The sequence below is a fragment of the Papio anubis genome, chromosome 14 (genome assembly GCF_008728515.1).
Source record: "Papio anubis isolate 15944 chromosome 14, Panubis1.0, whole genome shotgun sequence".
Classification (NCBI taxonomy): domain Eukaryota; kingdom Metazoa; phylum Chordata; class Mammalia; order Primates; family Cercopithecidae; genus Papio; species Papio anubis.
In genome coordinates this window covers 96,729,212-96,745,384 of record NC_044989.1, presented here as the reverse complement: position 1 = coordinate 96,745,384, position 16,173 = coordinate 96,729,212, and the positions used below count along the sequence as shown (strand labels likewise).

At 48.1% G+C, this 16,173-nt stretch overlaps 1 protein-coding gene across 8 annotated transcripts in view; it reads right to left on the bottom strand.

The window, feature by feature from the left end:
• UXS1 (UDP-glucuronate decarboxylase 1) overlaps positions 1-16,173 on the bottom strand; it is a 120,325-nt gene that overhangs the window by 39,834 nt on the left and 64,318 nt on the right. For all 8 annotated transcript variants that reach the window (XR_004178353.1, XM_009184885.4, XM_021925153.2 and 5 more), the window contains 2 exons: positions 15,188-15,309; positions 4,905-5,024 (listed from right to left, as the gene is read on the bottom strand). Coding sequence is in view for 7 of the 8 variants with exons in the window: in XM_009184885.4 (XP_009183149.1) it covers positions 4,905-5,024; positions 15,188-15,309 (242 nt within the window). In the remaining variant the exon portion in view is untranslated. The remainder of the gene's footprint in view (positions 1-4,904; positions 5,025-15,187; positions 15,310-16,173) is intronic.

Genomic DNA, 16,173 nt, shown 5'->3' with positions numbered 1-16,173 from the left:
AAGGAGATTTACAACTGTGGGCGCATTTCCCTGCATGACTCGCCAGGGGCAGCTCCCCACCCAGCCAGCACCAATACAAGGTTCATCTGCAGGCACCACGGTCACCGGGTAAGCTCTGCTCCCTTCAGATTCGGTGACACAAGCCGCTCAGCAGCCCTTCTGAGGTCTCACCTGATGTCCACAAAGCAACTGGGCCTCAACGAAATAGTCCCTAGTACAAGAGGTGGCTGTTCTGCTGGGCTGCAGTGGAAAGGCGTGGATCCCGTGGGACGCCCACTGCACACCCCGACAGGCCTTGCTGACAGAGTCTTGAAGGTTTGTATGCTCCCGTGTGTGCATTAGGCTAAGATGCAATGTCAGTGGTAGCCTGGAACACTTCCTTCCTCGTATCCTTAAGAGTCCTGCTGGATTTCAGTTTCTATAGCATATCACATCCATCATCTATACTTGGGATTAAATTACCCTCCCTATTTCACTAACACAGTACTTTGCAACATGAGGATTTGTAATTCATGTGTGAAATATTCAGGGTGCTAATGTGAAAATGTAAAGTAAAAGAAAGGGGTGTGTGTGCAAGAGAGAAGATGCGATGCACTTATGCCCCATCCAAACTATCTGTCTTCCCCGGGCTCTAGAACTCAACTGCAGCCCGTGTACAGCCCTCCCAGCGTGGTCTGAGGCCTTCTATCTCCCCCACTTCAAGATAAGGCCCACAGGGACTTGGCACAAATTGGGTGTGCAGCAAAATCTGGGCATCATTATCACAGGGATCTGGTGTGGACAGGTGACGTCAGCAGAGCTCCCTCAGCTTCCTCATTGTTCTTCTAACAGAAGACAGAGTGTGAGATTTGGTCCCTCTGGCTTCATTTCACAGAACAGGAGAGATGCAAGGAGATTCATGCAAGAGTCAAGGCTGCTACAGGGGGCCGGGGAACGAAGGGCTGTGTGCGGGTCAAAGCAGCATGATGATCAAGGAGTCACCAACAGGGGAGAGGACCAGCCGGGGGTGAGGAGCAGCAAGGAGCTCTCATGATCACTTGGCAATGTCCCCAGCTGCTGTGCTTTATGTGTTTAAGATGTGACAAAGATTCTTTGCTTGGCCAAACTTCATTCAGGCTCTAGTACCTTCTCCTAGGCCCATTTGTGCACTTCCTTGTAAAATCTAGTTTTAACAAGAACCCTGCTAAGTCAGTTTAGAGAAACCCTCACCCTCGACATCTCACATTCCTCACTCCTCATATCCCCCAGAGTGTGTCCGATCACCCTGGCCTGTCATCAGCAAGAATCCTGTTAAGATTGGTTTAGATAGAATCCTCTTTACCTCTGAGGCTTCCTCTTAATCATTTTCCATCCACTCATCTCCTCCCTGCTCGTTGGCTGAAAATTCTGCTTGCCTGTACTGTATTTGGAGTTGATCCCAGTCTTTCTCCCCCTGAAAAATCCCACTGCAGTGATCCGTATTCCTGTCATGATGGTCCTGAATAAAGTCTTCCTCACCATACTTTAGTACCATTTAGTAACTGTTTAACGAATCCTATGGCCCTCTGCCACAAACAAAGGCCCAATGTAAGAATCACTTAACATACCACAATATCAGTAAAAAGGCTAAACATCATACCAGCTTTGACTTGGTCTTAGAAGTATGATTTTTCCAAAATTTCCCTTTGGAAGAATAGCAAGGCTTTTAAAATGATATAGAACTGGATTCAAACCCCAATTCTGCCACGTCTGACCTGTCCTGGGCAAATCCAAACCTGGGAAAAATCATGTAAGGTGGAAAGCAGAGTGAACCCCTCCTGTGAATGTGCTGCTGAACTGTGGGCCAAAGTCTCTTCGAAAATAAACGTAGGACAATAGCTCTACCTGAACCATACTCATCTATTTTCTAAGCTGAGATGCAAAATTGGCTGAACTTCTACATGATTCCACTTAAAATATAGCTTTGATGTATGATGCACTTAACCTAGTGACATACTCCCTGAGTCCTCCTCACAGGCATCTGGTACAGCAGCGAGTGAGATGCTAAGACAGGCATGAGGAATCTGCTCAAAAACACAGCTGCAAGGTAAGCAATCACGCCCATCCCGCTTGGAAAGGGGGGACGAGACACTGAGCCGTCTCCGACCACCCCGAAGAGGTCTTCATCTCGGAAGTGACTTGTTGGAAATGTAGCAGAAAAGGAAATAGGTGGACACACCTCCTAATTTCCCTTCCTCAATAAACTGAGTGTTTCTAAAGACAGGCTGGCTGAGGCAGGCCTGTGAGTCTCTCCCCAGACCGCTCCATAGAGCCGTCTGACAAGAGCAAGGCATGGTATCTCAACTGGACAGAAGAGAATGAAGTCAGTGACTTCATCAAATTCTTGCTGGGAAACAGAATTCTGTGTGACAAAGGAAACAAAACACACTCTGAAAGGCCTCCCTCGGGACTTCTGCCTCCTGCCACCAGAAGGTGCCCACAGAGACTGAAGCCCGCCACGTTCTGGATTAACTGCAGTCAGGGACGGCTCCAGAGATCTTCTCCCTTCTGTCTCTGGCACAAAAGCTTGCTCGGTGTGAAGACAACACATGAATTATCACCTCTGCCAACAATGCAGGCATTCTTGGGGTGGCTAGGGGACACCGGGAGCCCTGGCTGCTGCCAAGGAGGCACTAAATCAAGTTGCTTCTTGGAGGCTTTCACAGTTTACTCTGCAAACAAAGCAGCTCTCATCTCACAGCATGAGGGAGTTTCTAAACAGTCACTAAAAAGGCACCAGGCTGTCCTCAGACATGGAATTCTCAACTGATCAGGTGGACTAAGGGGTTCGCAGGGCATAGCACGAGCTCCTCAGAACCCCAAGCAGCAGCAAGAGGGGAACACGAGATGACAGGAAGTTTCACCACTTTCACTTACCATAAAGGAAAGCGGCCACTACAACCCAGTAACTAGTCCACCCAACATTTCTCTCCTGCGCCCATGTGCCTGGTGGTCTTTTGGGAGCCGGGGATGCAACCATGAATGAAACAAAGTTCCTGGTTTTGAAGAGCATACACTAATACTAACAGGGATTGGGGCTGTAAAATTCGTATTTCAGCTGGTTACAAGGACAGTGAAGACAATTAACATGGTTATGGTAACCAGCCTGCTGCCATAATGCAGAGAAGCATCGAGAAGTTTCCCTTAAGGAGAGAATGAATGAACAAGAATGCCTGGAAGAAAAGCAAGACGCTCCTGGGACAGGCAGGAGCAAGGGAGCAAGGAAGCCCGGCCTGAGGGAAGGCTCGGAGGCAACAGGGCCACGTCCCATGCTCTGCTGGAGCTGCAAAGCCACTCGAGCTTCTGACCTCTCTTTACAAGGCTCCCTCCAGCTGCGGGGTTGAGAGTACACAGGACAGGGAGAATGAGAGTGGCTCCAAGCCTATGGCAATAAATAGGGGTGGGGCGGCAGCAGTGTAGACCAGGGACTGAAGTCTGGATCTACCTGGGTGGGACACGGCTATTAGGATGTGCTGGTGGATCTGTGCAGTGAAGGAAGGAGAAGAGCCATGTGTGGTCACAGAGCCTCCATTTGGGGCACCAAGATACCACTTAGTGACAGGGGGACGTGGGAGAACTGGCATGGGCTGTTGGGAGCCTGAAGCTGGAGTTTGGACTCACCTCTTCCCTGGAATGCATTCAGCGAAACTCAGCTATACGATGCAGCTGCCCGCAGGGAGCCATCCCACTGTGTAACAGGCTAGGCTTTTGGTTCTACAATGGCAGCGGAGCAGCTAACACAGACAAGGAGATATGCGCACCACGGAGAACGCTCATGAAGAGCGGGGGCTCTGGCTTCAAACCCAGGCTATCACTGTGTGGCCACCTAAGCCTGGGCAACTCATATAACCTCTGTGCTCCAGCATCCTCCCCTGAAAAAGGAGGTGAGTAATGTCACCTGCAGATCATGGGACAGAAGAGTGAGCTAACGTGACCAACTGGTCAATGGGTAGGCGCATATGTACTACACAGAATACAAAGAGCTTTAATTCTTCCCCCTGGAATACACTCCATTGATAACGAACCATCCTACAGGATTTTCAGAGTAACAGGATGCAAACGACTCCTGAGTCCCACTAAATGCCATGCTGCAAAGGGCTCTAGGAGGCTACAGATCAGAGCAAAGCAGCCTGGGCAGATAACCATGAAGAGGAGTGGCGGGGGAGGTGGGGGTGGGAGGGAGGATTAGCAAAACCAAACACGCCGGCAGAGCCTCTCACCAGGCAGGCCTGGGGCGCTCCTTCCCAGGGAGGCCAGAGGGCTGTGGGGACAGGTCTGGAATGAGCAGCCCACCCTGACCCCAGATGGTATCCGAGGGTACCAAGCAGTCACTGTCGGCACAGACATTCTTACCACACACTCGGACCACCGACCACAGATCACTGGGACCTCTGCTGGCTCCAGAAGTTTCCCTGGGTTGAGGGTGGCCAGTAGAGGATGGTACTGAGGGCCTGCCGGCACTGTCAAGGTCACGGCCCAGCCTGACCAGATGCGGCTCACCTCCTCACCCTACCAGTCCAGGCTTCTTGGTCATCCAAGGACACCCAGTACAGGCACACCTCTGGCTACAGCCAGCAGGCCAAAAATATGTCGGGGAAGGTCTTCACAGGCCGGCTGGTAAAGGCAGGCAGACCTGGAGGCATGGGCAGAGACCTCAGTGGCCATGGAGGGCACGGCGACTCGAGTTACGTGGAGCAGTCATGCATCTGGGTTCTGTCCCCGTGCCTGCCTTCCCCCTAGTGGAGGGCAGCGGGGATGAACACAAACACGACATGGCAGCTTGAGAAGTGTCAATCCCTGAACCGAGATGCACTCGTCCCTCATCCTTTGTGAGCTGACTTTGATCTGGGTTGTAATGTGTTCCCTGCGCCGAGGCCAGCACCTACCGTGAGCGGCTCCCCTTGGAGCGCCTGCAGGATGAAGTTGCTGACCACCCGCCCATCATTCATGTGCATGCGTGGTCCAAAGGTGTTGAAGATTCTGGCCACTCGTACTTCCACGCCTTCCTGGAACAGAGAGAAGAGGAGGTCAGGCGTGCCCCCCTGCGTGGTCCATGTGATCACTTTGCATTTCCAGTGTGTTGCATGCAAAGCCTTTCAGGAAACGTTCTGCTTTCCATTTCAAAATGGAAATGGCTTTTTTGTTCTGATTCCACAATGTGCTCATTATAAACCAATCAGGAGACCACACAGGGCTATATCAAAGAGAGTCAAAGCTGTCCCAGATCTCGCCACTGAAAGGCCATCAGCATTAGTATTTTGGTAGAAAACCAGCTAGATAAACAGTGCAAGGATCAAAAAACTTTTGTTTATATAAATTTTTTTCCCAGTTAAATACATATTTTCCCAAATGGGATCATGTTATGAATATGCTTTTCTAATCTTTTTCACATAATATACTGTGCAAATTTATCACTCAGTAGAGATTTGGATGTCAATGAATATTTAATAGCTAGGGAGAAATAAAAGAAGGCTCTCTATCTCAGGAAAAGGGGACACAGAAACATTCTTACTGAGTGACCTTGCACCTACACTCCCAATCTGTTTGACTGAAAAACATCCGTTTTAGTGAAAAACTAAATACAACTTAGTGCCCAGTATAGGTTATTAGCTAGTGGCCTGGAAAGAGAAACATACTGACACTGTTTAAAACAGTCATCCCTCCTGTTCATTTTCATCTCTATGTTCATTTCCTTCTACGTATTTTTCAATGCTTCTATTTTTACTACAATAAACATGTATTACTTTTGTAATCCAGAAAAGCTGTTTTCAAATATGCAATCGGGGAAGTGCATATCTGAATAACAAAAGCCTGTTCTAAATGATCATGTTTAATTATTTCACAGACCGCTTTGCCATGGATGGAAAAATTAAATATTTTTATCACAAACTCTGAATTAGTGGGCTTTTACAGTATATATGTATCTAACATTTGATTCCCTGCCGAACAACCGTGCACTTTCTGGACATCTGAGAGCAGGGAGCCTCGGGCATGAGGACCTGGGGCTCCTGCTTTTCACCGTGCCCATATGTCTGCCGTTCCTGCTCCACTGCTCACTGCCCAGGCAGGCCACCGACTCGGTCACAGCGAGACTGGGAAAGGAGTCACCTGATCACCTCAGTGTTCTGACACGGAAGCACAGGCCCAGTGGTTGTATTGGGTGCCAGTTATCACTACCAGCTGAAACAGTTCTTTTTTCAATTTATATCAACACCTTAGGCCGGCATGGGCTGGGAGTGGGAATCCAACAAACCCTTAGCTAACAAGGCTTACTTAGCACAGAATGTCTCCACCAGTATAGCGAGTTAAAGGGCATGAGGCGTGAGCCCCAGCGGCCCCACCAGCCCTCTCAGTGGCTGGAGTGACATGGCTGCCACTTCAGCCCACAGCAGCCTTGTCAATTTCCCTAGGGTGTTCCACAAACCCGGGCAGGTTTTTACGTGTGCTGTGATATGAAAAAGGGTGGGAGGCATAGAAGCACACAGTTAACTTTTAGAAGCCAGAGTGCTTTATTAGTGCTAATTCTTCCCAGCAATACACTGTAATACTTCACAGGAGCCACTCAGTTACAAAGATATGAGCTAAGTCCAAGAATAAATCAACCCCCCGAACTAATGAGTGTATTAAAAAGAGTGGGGGAGCAGAGATGCTGTTCTCAACAGAAAATAACTCAGAAGTACCCACTTGCATTTCATTGATAAGATGAGGAAAGAACCAAAGTGAATGGATGTGGCTTTATTCTAGGAAGAGACTGGGAAAACCTCAGCACATTTACAGTAACCCAATGTGCCTGGCAGGGGAAAAGCTCAATGGGTTAGGCAAAATTAGCAGCAAATCAAATGCTTTTATCTTCTTGACCTTCCCTTTCCACAAAACAACATTCCAGAACGTGGCCTCATTAGGATGAGCAGACATGAACTGGCCAACCCATAAACAAGCTTGCTTGCTGTGGCTCTTCTATTTGGGTCTGTAATGGTTCAGCAACAGAGGGCAGCCCTTCTACACAGGTGCAATAGCTGTGAGCGCAACAACACTTCTAAGAACGCGAGCTCTCAGGGCCGGTCTACACCAGTAAGACGAGCTACTCATGAAGCCGAAACTCCTTACATAAAATAGACAGGAAGCCGAGGCTCACTCCAGTGAAGAGCTCTCTCCTCTGGGAGGATGGCGTCTTCTGGAGTTTGCGTGCCCATCTATCCCTTTCTAGGTAGCTTCAAGGAACCCTTGGCCTTCATACAAAGGTGACCCCCAATCAATCTGGACAGTCCACTTGCTGCTGAATCCTCATTCCCACTGGTCCTCACGGTGGGACCATGTGGGCAGGCGGGGGGACAGTCGGTGGGTGCCGACACCACTGTTCATGGTGGCAGTTCAGTTGTCACCCACATGCATGGCTTGGAGAAAGGTATAGTTATTCCTCATCTCAGAGCTGAGGAGAGGTCCAGGGTCTGACCCAAAGCCACCTTCCTAAGAAGGGAAGAGCCAGGCTGAAAACCCAGGAAGGGCACAGCAGGCAACACTGTCTCATTTAAGGGAGAGCCTACCTCTGAAGGACCAAGAAGCAAACACATTCATGAACCCCTGACTCCCACACAATGTTCTGTCTGCGAGTGGTCAGGCCCTGCTGACACTGAGCTGGTGCCTTTGAGCATAGACAAGGCTGTCAGTCAGAAAGCTAACTGCTGACTCATCCCTAGGCACGGCTGGGTTTCACTTTATGCTCTGTGGTTCCGTCCCCTGTGATGACCCATGAGTCATGGACAGCTCCAAGCATCAGGAAGGTCAAGACAACTCCTACAAGCCTAAGCTGCGCCAACATAGAACCAATGGAAACTCAGAGAGGATGGATGCTGAGGGCCCTGCACAGGGTGCAGGCTGGAATGTCTGGATGGCCTCATCCCATCCTGGGATTCATTATCCCGAGGAAGTCACTTCAGCTTCTAAGACTTAAGACCCTAATCTTTTGAGATGAGGACAATAATATCCATTCTACCTACAACACAGGAGTTAAAACACTGAAACCGTTTTGAAAACTGCCATCATTACTATCTACCTCCAAGGGATGGTTATCAACCCAGTAATTGCCCTTGACCTCGGTCCCCAATTTTCTGATGACACTAATTTACCCTGAAGTGACGGTGACCACGTGTGGAATAGCTCACACACATTGCCACCAGGACGCTAGGATTGCAAGGGACAGGCTGAGGCTCCCAAAGGCCCTTTGGAAACACCAGCTAGGTTGGAACAGTGTAAGCTGGCACCAAACGCCTCCTTGCCTCATTCGTAGCAGCTGAGAGAGGAGTGAGGGCTTGGGTATGCAGGTCCGGAGACATGGAGCCAACTAACAGCAGGCCCGAGAAGCAAGAGGTGATCCAAGAGGAATAATGAAGGTACAGGGTTCCTCCCTCCCCAGCTATCTCCTAAGGACAGAAATGTTACCAGCAGGGATTACACGGTGTACAGAGCACCTCTGACATAAGTGATTTTATCTTAGAAAATGACTCCATTTCACATTTCAAAAGGCATCCAACCAACACGGTCTAGATGTTTGCGTAATCAACAGAGACAACTCCCAACCAGATTAAGGGCATAACCCTTTACTGTCGTCCTCACCAAAGGGCTCAAGGGCCATAATGAACAGGACTTCTACAACTCGAGATGGCCATCTTGACAGGCTCCACCTTGCTGTCACTCATGATCAGCACCCAGCATCTGCCGCCAAATCAAGGGCTCTTCCATGCAAGATGATGCTGTGCGTCCAGATAAGCCCAGGACCCTCTCCTTGTCCATGTCACTGTCCTTGGACTGGTTCATTAACCCCTTTTCCTCTCCCCTTATCTCTCAATGTTAAATGTTACTCTGTTTGATGTGGAATGTTTAATCTAAACATTTCTATATTAAGTATACTACTAGGTATGGTTTGCAGTACTGACTGACCTGTGGAGTGGCTTGAGCCTGTGTGACCACAGCTCTGATTACCAAGTGCATAAAGTACTAAGAAGTCCCTCCTTGGAAACTGCATAGAGCACATGGATTTTATGATGGAAACAGTATCAATAAAAGCCTGACCTTGTGGAAAGACACAAACGTTCATGGACCTGGTTATGTCTGATCTTGTTTGCCCTGCTCACGACACATGGGTTCTCCCTCAAAGTTTCTTTTAAAATGTAATGGAGAGTACAACAGGTCCCCAAACAATATCATTTCATGATAACACTGATGAGAAACAAAATCACCTCCTGGCTGGGGCTACTGTCTGCATGCAGCTGGCACGTTCTCCTCTCCCCACGTCTGCGTGGGTTTTCTCCGGGTACTCTGGTTTCCTCTCACATTCCGAAGCTGTGTATGTCAGACAAGTGGGCTGTTCCAGTGGTCCCAGTGTGAGTGAGTATGCCCTGTGAGAGGGTGGCATCCTGTCCAGGGCAGGCTCCTGCCTGGAACCTGGAGCTGCTGCGACAGTCTCTGGCCACCTGAGACCCTGCAAATAATTATCTTGTTTTTATTTGTCTTCCTTAGGTGGATGGCTCACATTTATTTCAAATCCTTAATATCAGAAGTGTTTTAGTCTTTATTTAGAATTTTGGTGATGTTTTGTGACCAGAAATACGCCTGGGAACTTAACTCTTGTTTATAGCAACTAGCCTGTGCTACTGCTGATTTTGTTCTATGTCCTTCTGCTGAAAGTAGCAGTTTCCAAGAACCCACTGATGCTGTTAAGTGATGACTTTCTGTGCTATATCAAGCCACTGAACACTGTGACATGATCACTATATTCGCTGACGGAAGGTACTAGTAAGGTACTAGTGATAGAAGGTGGAAGACAGCACTGCATAGTGGGAGCAGGTCCTGAAGGAGGTGCCTGGGCATATTCACCTGTAGGGAACAGGATGGAGAAATGCCAGGAAGTGCACCCAGGTACAGCAGCCCAGACTCTCTTTGACGCTTCCCTTGGAGAATTACGTGCACATCCCTAAAGCAACAGGGTCAGGCTGTGAGGGCCGAACCCTCTAACTCCCCTAGGGCCTGTCATGCATATATCTCGGGTTCTGCTCCCTACCTGTGGATAAGACTAAGGCCACTGCAGAACTGCAGAGCTCACTGTGCTGAAGCACGATTCTCAAAGGTGCTAAAAGGTTCAAGTTGACTCAAGGGGGTGGCTGAGGAAGGGGGTCTGGGAGGGGTGTGTCTGCAACTGCTTGGCCATCTTCCTCAGCACTCCTGTTTCAGCATCAACAATCAGCTGACCTTCCTGGGGTTTGCTCTGCAGCAGGCCAGGAGGCGTGGATATCACTCTGCCAGTGTCCAGGTGGGACAGGTGGGATGCGGCCAGCAGGCACCCAATGAGTGAGTCACAGGGCCAGGAAGCCAAACTGCTATTGGGCAGATCTGGAGGACAGGACAGGCCCCCTGGGGTGCCAGTCCTACCCATGGAACACTGCACCTGGTTTGGCTGCTTTTTTTTTTTTTTTTTTTCAACTCAGGTAGAATATATATACCAACTCTTTGACTTTTTCAAAAGTACTTTGATGCCAGGAACTAACACAAAACCACACCTTCAGGGCCATTAGACTAGGTGATTTCTGAGTTTGCTTTCTTTCCACGCTGCCATTTGCTGGTTTTATGAATCGTGGCCTGTTTTGCAGATCCAGCCCAGTGGGTGGGCCACAGACCTCAGAGTCAGACTCATGAGGGGGCGATGAACTCAAATGCACACTAAGCACTGACCGCAGCCTACGGGGGAGGCCCCCACATTTATCAAGCCACTGCGTCCAAATGCATGCAGAGGCGGCAATTTAATTCCTCCCTGGCAAGTTCAAACCATTCGGGAGAAGCTCTGCCCTTTGATCCCAACCTCCATCTCACTCCATCCCACGAAAAAATATTCCAGGGAGTTTCCCTTTTTCTAAGGGATGTGTGGTAGATTTTTCTGGAAAGTAAAATTCTATTTTGAATACATTAGGAAATTTCATTCATTAGAAGAAACTCAGAAGAGAATCCTTAGGAAAAGAGAAATTTTTCTATAAAAAAATTTTTCCTACCTCTATCTTGTTTATATTTTCAATCTTTCCATATTATTCAGCGTAAGACATATCCACATACTATATAGAATCTTGACAATAAAATGACAATTTATACTTAAGAGGGGATATGTTATTATGTATAAGAAATTAATTAAAGTTGTTAAAATAATGAATTAAAAATATGCCAGACGTACTATTCCACGTGGTTCATCCTGCTTGATTTTTTCATTTGTCTCCGGACAGCATAAATCCTAACACGAAGTTTTAAATTCTCCCCCCAAACTATCTGAAAAGGTCACGTTTAGAACTATAAACTGACAAGGTCACAGTGCAGCTCCCGTTGCTGAATCTCCCAGCTAAGAGGTGCAGGGGTGACGCTAGTGCAGGCACGTGAACCACTCGTTCTGGGCACCGTCCCACGACTGTGCGAGCTGCAAAGGAGCCCTGGCACCTTTGGACTTGGAGCTGCATGGTCTCCTCTTGCTCACTCATGCTTCCTTACCTGCTTCAGCCTGCAGGGATAGCCAGGGAGTGTGGGGAGGAGCAGGCCCCACAGGTAGCTAGCTGAGGGTCCCAGCCCCACTGATGGGCTAGGGACCTGGAGACCAGTTTTGGAGCCCATCCTCCCATCTGTGCGATGGGCTGACCACTCCTACCTCAGAGGGGGCTGCGGGGAATTCACTGAGATTAAACGAACTGAGCCCTAACAGAGGCTGAGCACGCAGCAGGCACTCCAGCCCCCAGTTCCTGCTCTCTCGCAACACCCACAGCACGCATGCAGAGCATCCTCAAACAATGTCACCTCCAGACAGGGGCACGTCCGAAAAGCACAATGCCCTGCAGGCCGCTGTGCTCAGAACACAGTCATAGTCCCAGAAAATAACAATCCCGTTGGAGTTGTTGCCCCAAAGAGGTCCAGTGATTTGCCCCAGACCAGGCCATGGACAGAGTTCAGACCCAATGTGGCAGGAGGTGCTTGGACCCACCCTTGCTGCCAGCTGTCACAAAATCCTGAGTTAAAGAACCATCTCAACGTCTTCATCCGAACGTTTTATATCTCTCACAATCTTCACATAGTGGTCGTTTTTTTAAAATTTTCCCCCTTATGTTTGTCTCTAGCTGGAATTACGTATAGCAATTTCTCTTTTTTCTTGCTTAATCAGTATTCTCTTATTTTTCTATACCTGGCAAAATACCCTGCCATAGCAGGAAGTGAAACCTGTCTCAGCTGTGAGGTGTCTGCTCCTACGCGCAGAGAGGAAAGGCACCATTTTCCTCCCTCCTCAGCACCCATTCAGACAAAAGTGGGAGTGAGTATTTGGGTACCAATCTTAGGGCCCAGAGGGGCTTGTGGTCTTGGACCCATGGCTCTTCCTACAAGGGAGCACAACATTTACAACATGAACAATGGGACGGAAGGTGGGAAGAACACATGGCACCTTCTTCACAGGCCTCCTGGAACTCAGGCAAGACCACAGTGACCCTCACAGGCTCACTGCTCTTGGTCCCGTCACTCCTTCCTCGTCAGGAAACTACAACCTCCTGCTGTCTGCCTCGCAGCCACCAGAACTGGACAGGGCCCCAGCACCCCTAGGGTCAAGGGCACAGTCACTCCCTGACATAATGACCGCACAGTGGGAATGGGTAGGGTCCGTGGGGAAGGGTGGCAACATCACACCTGCTTCACACCTGCTTCCGTGCCCCCCTCAATGTGCCACCAGAAGTGGGCCTTCCTTGGTGCCATTTCTCACCTGAGCAGATGCAAACCCTCAGCACATGTGCTAAGTAGAGTGTGAGCCCCAATGAAACTACAGATCACTGACCTGTTGGCCAAGACCCCAAGTTCCACACTCTCCTTCCTAGAAAGTGCTGCACCTGTCTTCCGTGGGCCAATTCTCAAGCCTCCCGGTGTGACGGAAAGCCGCAAGTGTGGTTCCCACATGAAGAACCCACAGCACCTGTGTGAACTACATTGTGAACCTGGCCACAGAAGTGACTCTTGCAGCCATTCTGCAACTGTCTGTTGGGGACTCCAGCGTGGGAGGCCCACGCCTGGTGACTCCATAGAAGGCGTACCATGCCAAGGGAGTGACAGGGACATCCTCCCCACAGGGTTCACGTCAGGGATGTTACCTTGAGCAGGAGGAACCAGCTGACCACACGGGGTGCTTCTAACACGTACATTACTCAGAGATTTCAGGGCAACGCTGCCCATGCCATTAAGCTCCCGAGACCTATGTGAGCAGGAATGTAAATGCTGATGTTCCAGAGTTACTAGGTGTTATCTTCCTGAACCCCCAGGCACAGATGACAGGAACGGATCCAATGTTAGTATGTGTGTGAAATGCAGACCCTGGCTGGAGTCCAGGCCCCTAGAACTGTTACCTCGCACACAGTCGGTGCTCAAGAAAGGCTACCTCTATTATTACCAAATACCATAATTATCTCAAGCATATACTTCAGGTAATACGTATACCCATAAAGTTATCAACTACATTAGCCAAATAACCATTTAATTAAAACTAAAAGCTCAATCAAAATGTCCCATTTGTCCACCAGCTTTACCTGTGTAAAAATTCACTAGGTAAGAAATACAATCATAGGACTGAAAGCAAAAGAAAACAGTTGCGAATCATATCACTCCTGGAACATATTCTAAATAAAATGCAATTATGTGCCCCTGACACTCTAGTCAGTACTCCTAAGTACCCACGCACACAGAGTGGTCCTGAGTGTCTGGGAGATCATCTGAAGCTTCTGAGTCCAGATATTCTGGGCCCCAGAATTATGAAAGTATGTTCCTACTAAAACTGATTAGCATTTCGTAGAGGAAGTGGATAATGTAAGCCAACAGACTAAAGTAGCTTCAAAGGCAATTCGTTCTGCTTCTGGCCAAGAAATAAAGCAGTAAAGTTTAAATATCAACAATAGCATAAGGTTAATTTATGGATCTTTAATGCTGGCATTTCATTAAACACACGATGAGAAAGAGAGTCCTTGACATTCTCTCCCACCCATCAGAGAGCCTACCTGGCTTTACATTGCCCTGTCCTCTGTGGTACCATGGGGAGGGAAAGCGATTAAACTCTCATCCGAGGTCAGGAGCAGGTGACCTGGCCCTTGGCACATGCTTGACTGGGGCTCTGCCGGGACCTGAGACAGATGGTCAGGAAAACTCCTGGATGCTGGCCATGCTGACAACACTTTCCTCTCCTATAGAGCACACAGCCAACAGTTCCCCAAGCTCACCTGCAGACTAGACCCTGAGCCTGACAGCACTGCTCCCAGAAACAGACACTGCATCTACCAACAGCCTGTCCTGGACCAACGTTCCACAGCCACGTTGATTTACCTGCATGTCCCACCATACCAGAGGGCATTTTCATGAGGATGTGGAAGTTCAGACCCAAGTCCAAGGACACATCCAGTGAGAACATGAATGGAATATCCTATGCCTGGGCCTCCACCTCTGCACAGTTGATTGGCTCCTGCACTGCCCTGATGTGGGCAAGGCAGGCTTCACACACCCTGTGTCAGAGATAAGAACTGAGAGAATGAAGGCTTAAATCTTAAGAGTCAACACGGCAGTACGGCCAGTGTGGCAACCTCAGCATGTTGGTCTGTGAGCAATTTCTCCTATAACATGCGGGAGACCAAAGCTGTGACATAAAATATCCTTGGCAAAAGCACCTCAGCACAACAATGACTAATGAAGAAAGCGTGAAATAATGTAAATACATATCAATAACAATTCCTAAAGAGGTTCAAATTACAGCAATAATGCATCCATTTTTATACTTAATTGATAGAAAAGTAAAAAACGAAGATCCATTGATTTGGAGGCTTCAGGAAAAGAGGCACTTCTTAGCTGCTGGTGAGCAAATGGCAATGAAGAAGCATTCTGTTCATAGTCATAAAACAGTATTCCAAACCCAAGAATTCACCTCTAGGAAATCATTTTTAAAATAAGGAGATACAGGGAAAAAGCTGTTGATAATACTATTAATTTATAATACTGGGAAACTGAGCTTCCCAAACACCTATCCCCAGACAAAATCAGTCATGGCATTCATTCCTTTACAGCACTTTACATCTCAGATCAGGTGCTCAGCACGCCTAAACCGCAAGCCCAGACCCTGGGGAAATACCTGCTTCATGTAGGCATAGCACATGGTCTCTGCGACACGTTTGCCTTCATCATAGCAGGCCCGAGGTCCTATTGGATTCACGTGGCCCCAGTAATCCTCACTTTGAGGGTGGACTTCAGGATCTACGATGGGAGAAAAGTGAGACTGTTTTCATCTTTCCTTTTTCCAGTTCATATCAATAATGCATATTTATGATGCAAAAGGGAACTTCGGAAAGACCCATTTAGAGATGGAGAGATGTATTAAAGAGGCCACCTCAGGTTTCCGGTCCATTCTCTAAGTTCCAGTAGGACACGATATTAAGCAATGACAACATTTTACTTACAGGGAAAAAAAAAAAAGAAAAAGATCAGGTCTCCCAATTTTAAGTTTTCCCTCTCTTCCGTAAATTGTTCTTCACTTTTAGAGTGCTACGCAAATTACAATTAAATAGAATCTATGTGAAGAGATACATGGTTCTGTTTTATATTTATAAAATCGATAACTGGAGCAAAACATGTATTTATTGAAAAAAATGAAAAACGCAGCATCTGTGGAACATGATGACTTTGACACGTGCCATCAGCAGAACACATCGGGACCTGTGACGACACAACGTGGAGGCTCCTGTAGGGCAGGTGGAGGGATGGGGTGTTCCCTGGCAAATGGGATCCTGTTCTTCTAGCCCTCATTTTACACTCCCAATTCCTGTTTTTCTAGCGTATAAATCAACCATGCTTTAAGACCTACCAGGGGAAGAGACTATTGGAAGAAAACAAGTAACAAATTCTCTTACTCACACGAGTATATTTCTGGAATGTGAATATACATCTAATTTATTTAGTACACCTAGAATTTTGTACATACTTGAGTACAACTATGATATAAAACGTGTAAGTCTTTGCCATGAAATCTGGACAAAAAGATGCACTGTTATAAATTCCCATCTTGTTTATCTTACCCCTGAAGTCTGACTTGGGACTCAGTGGGCCTGAGCAGGTGCAGGG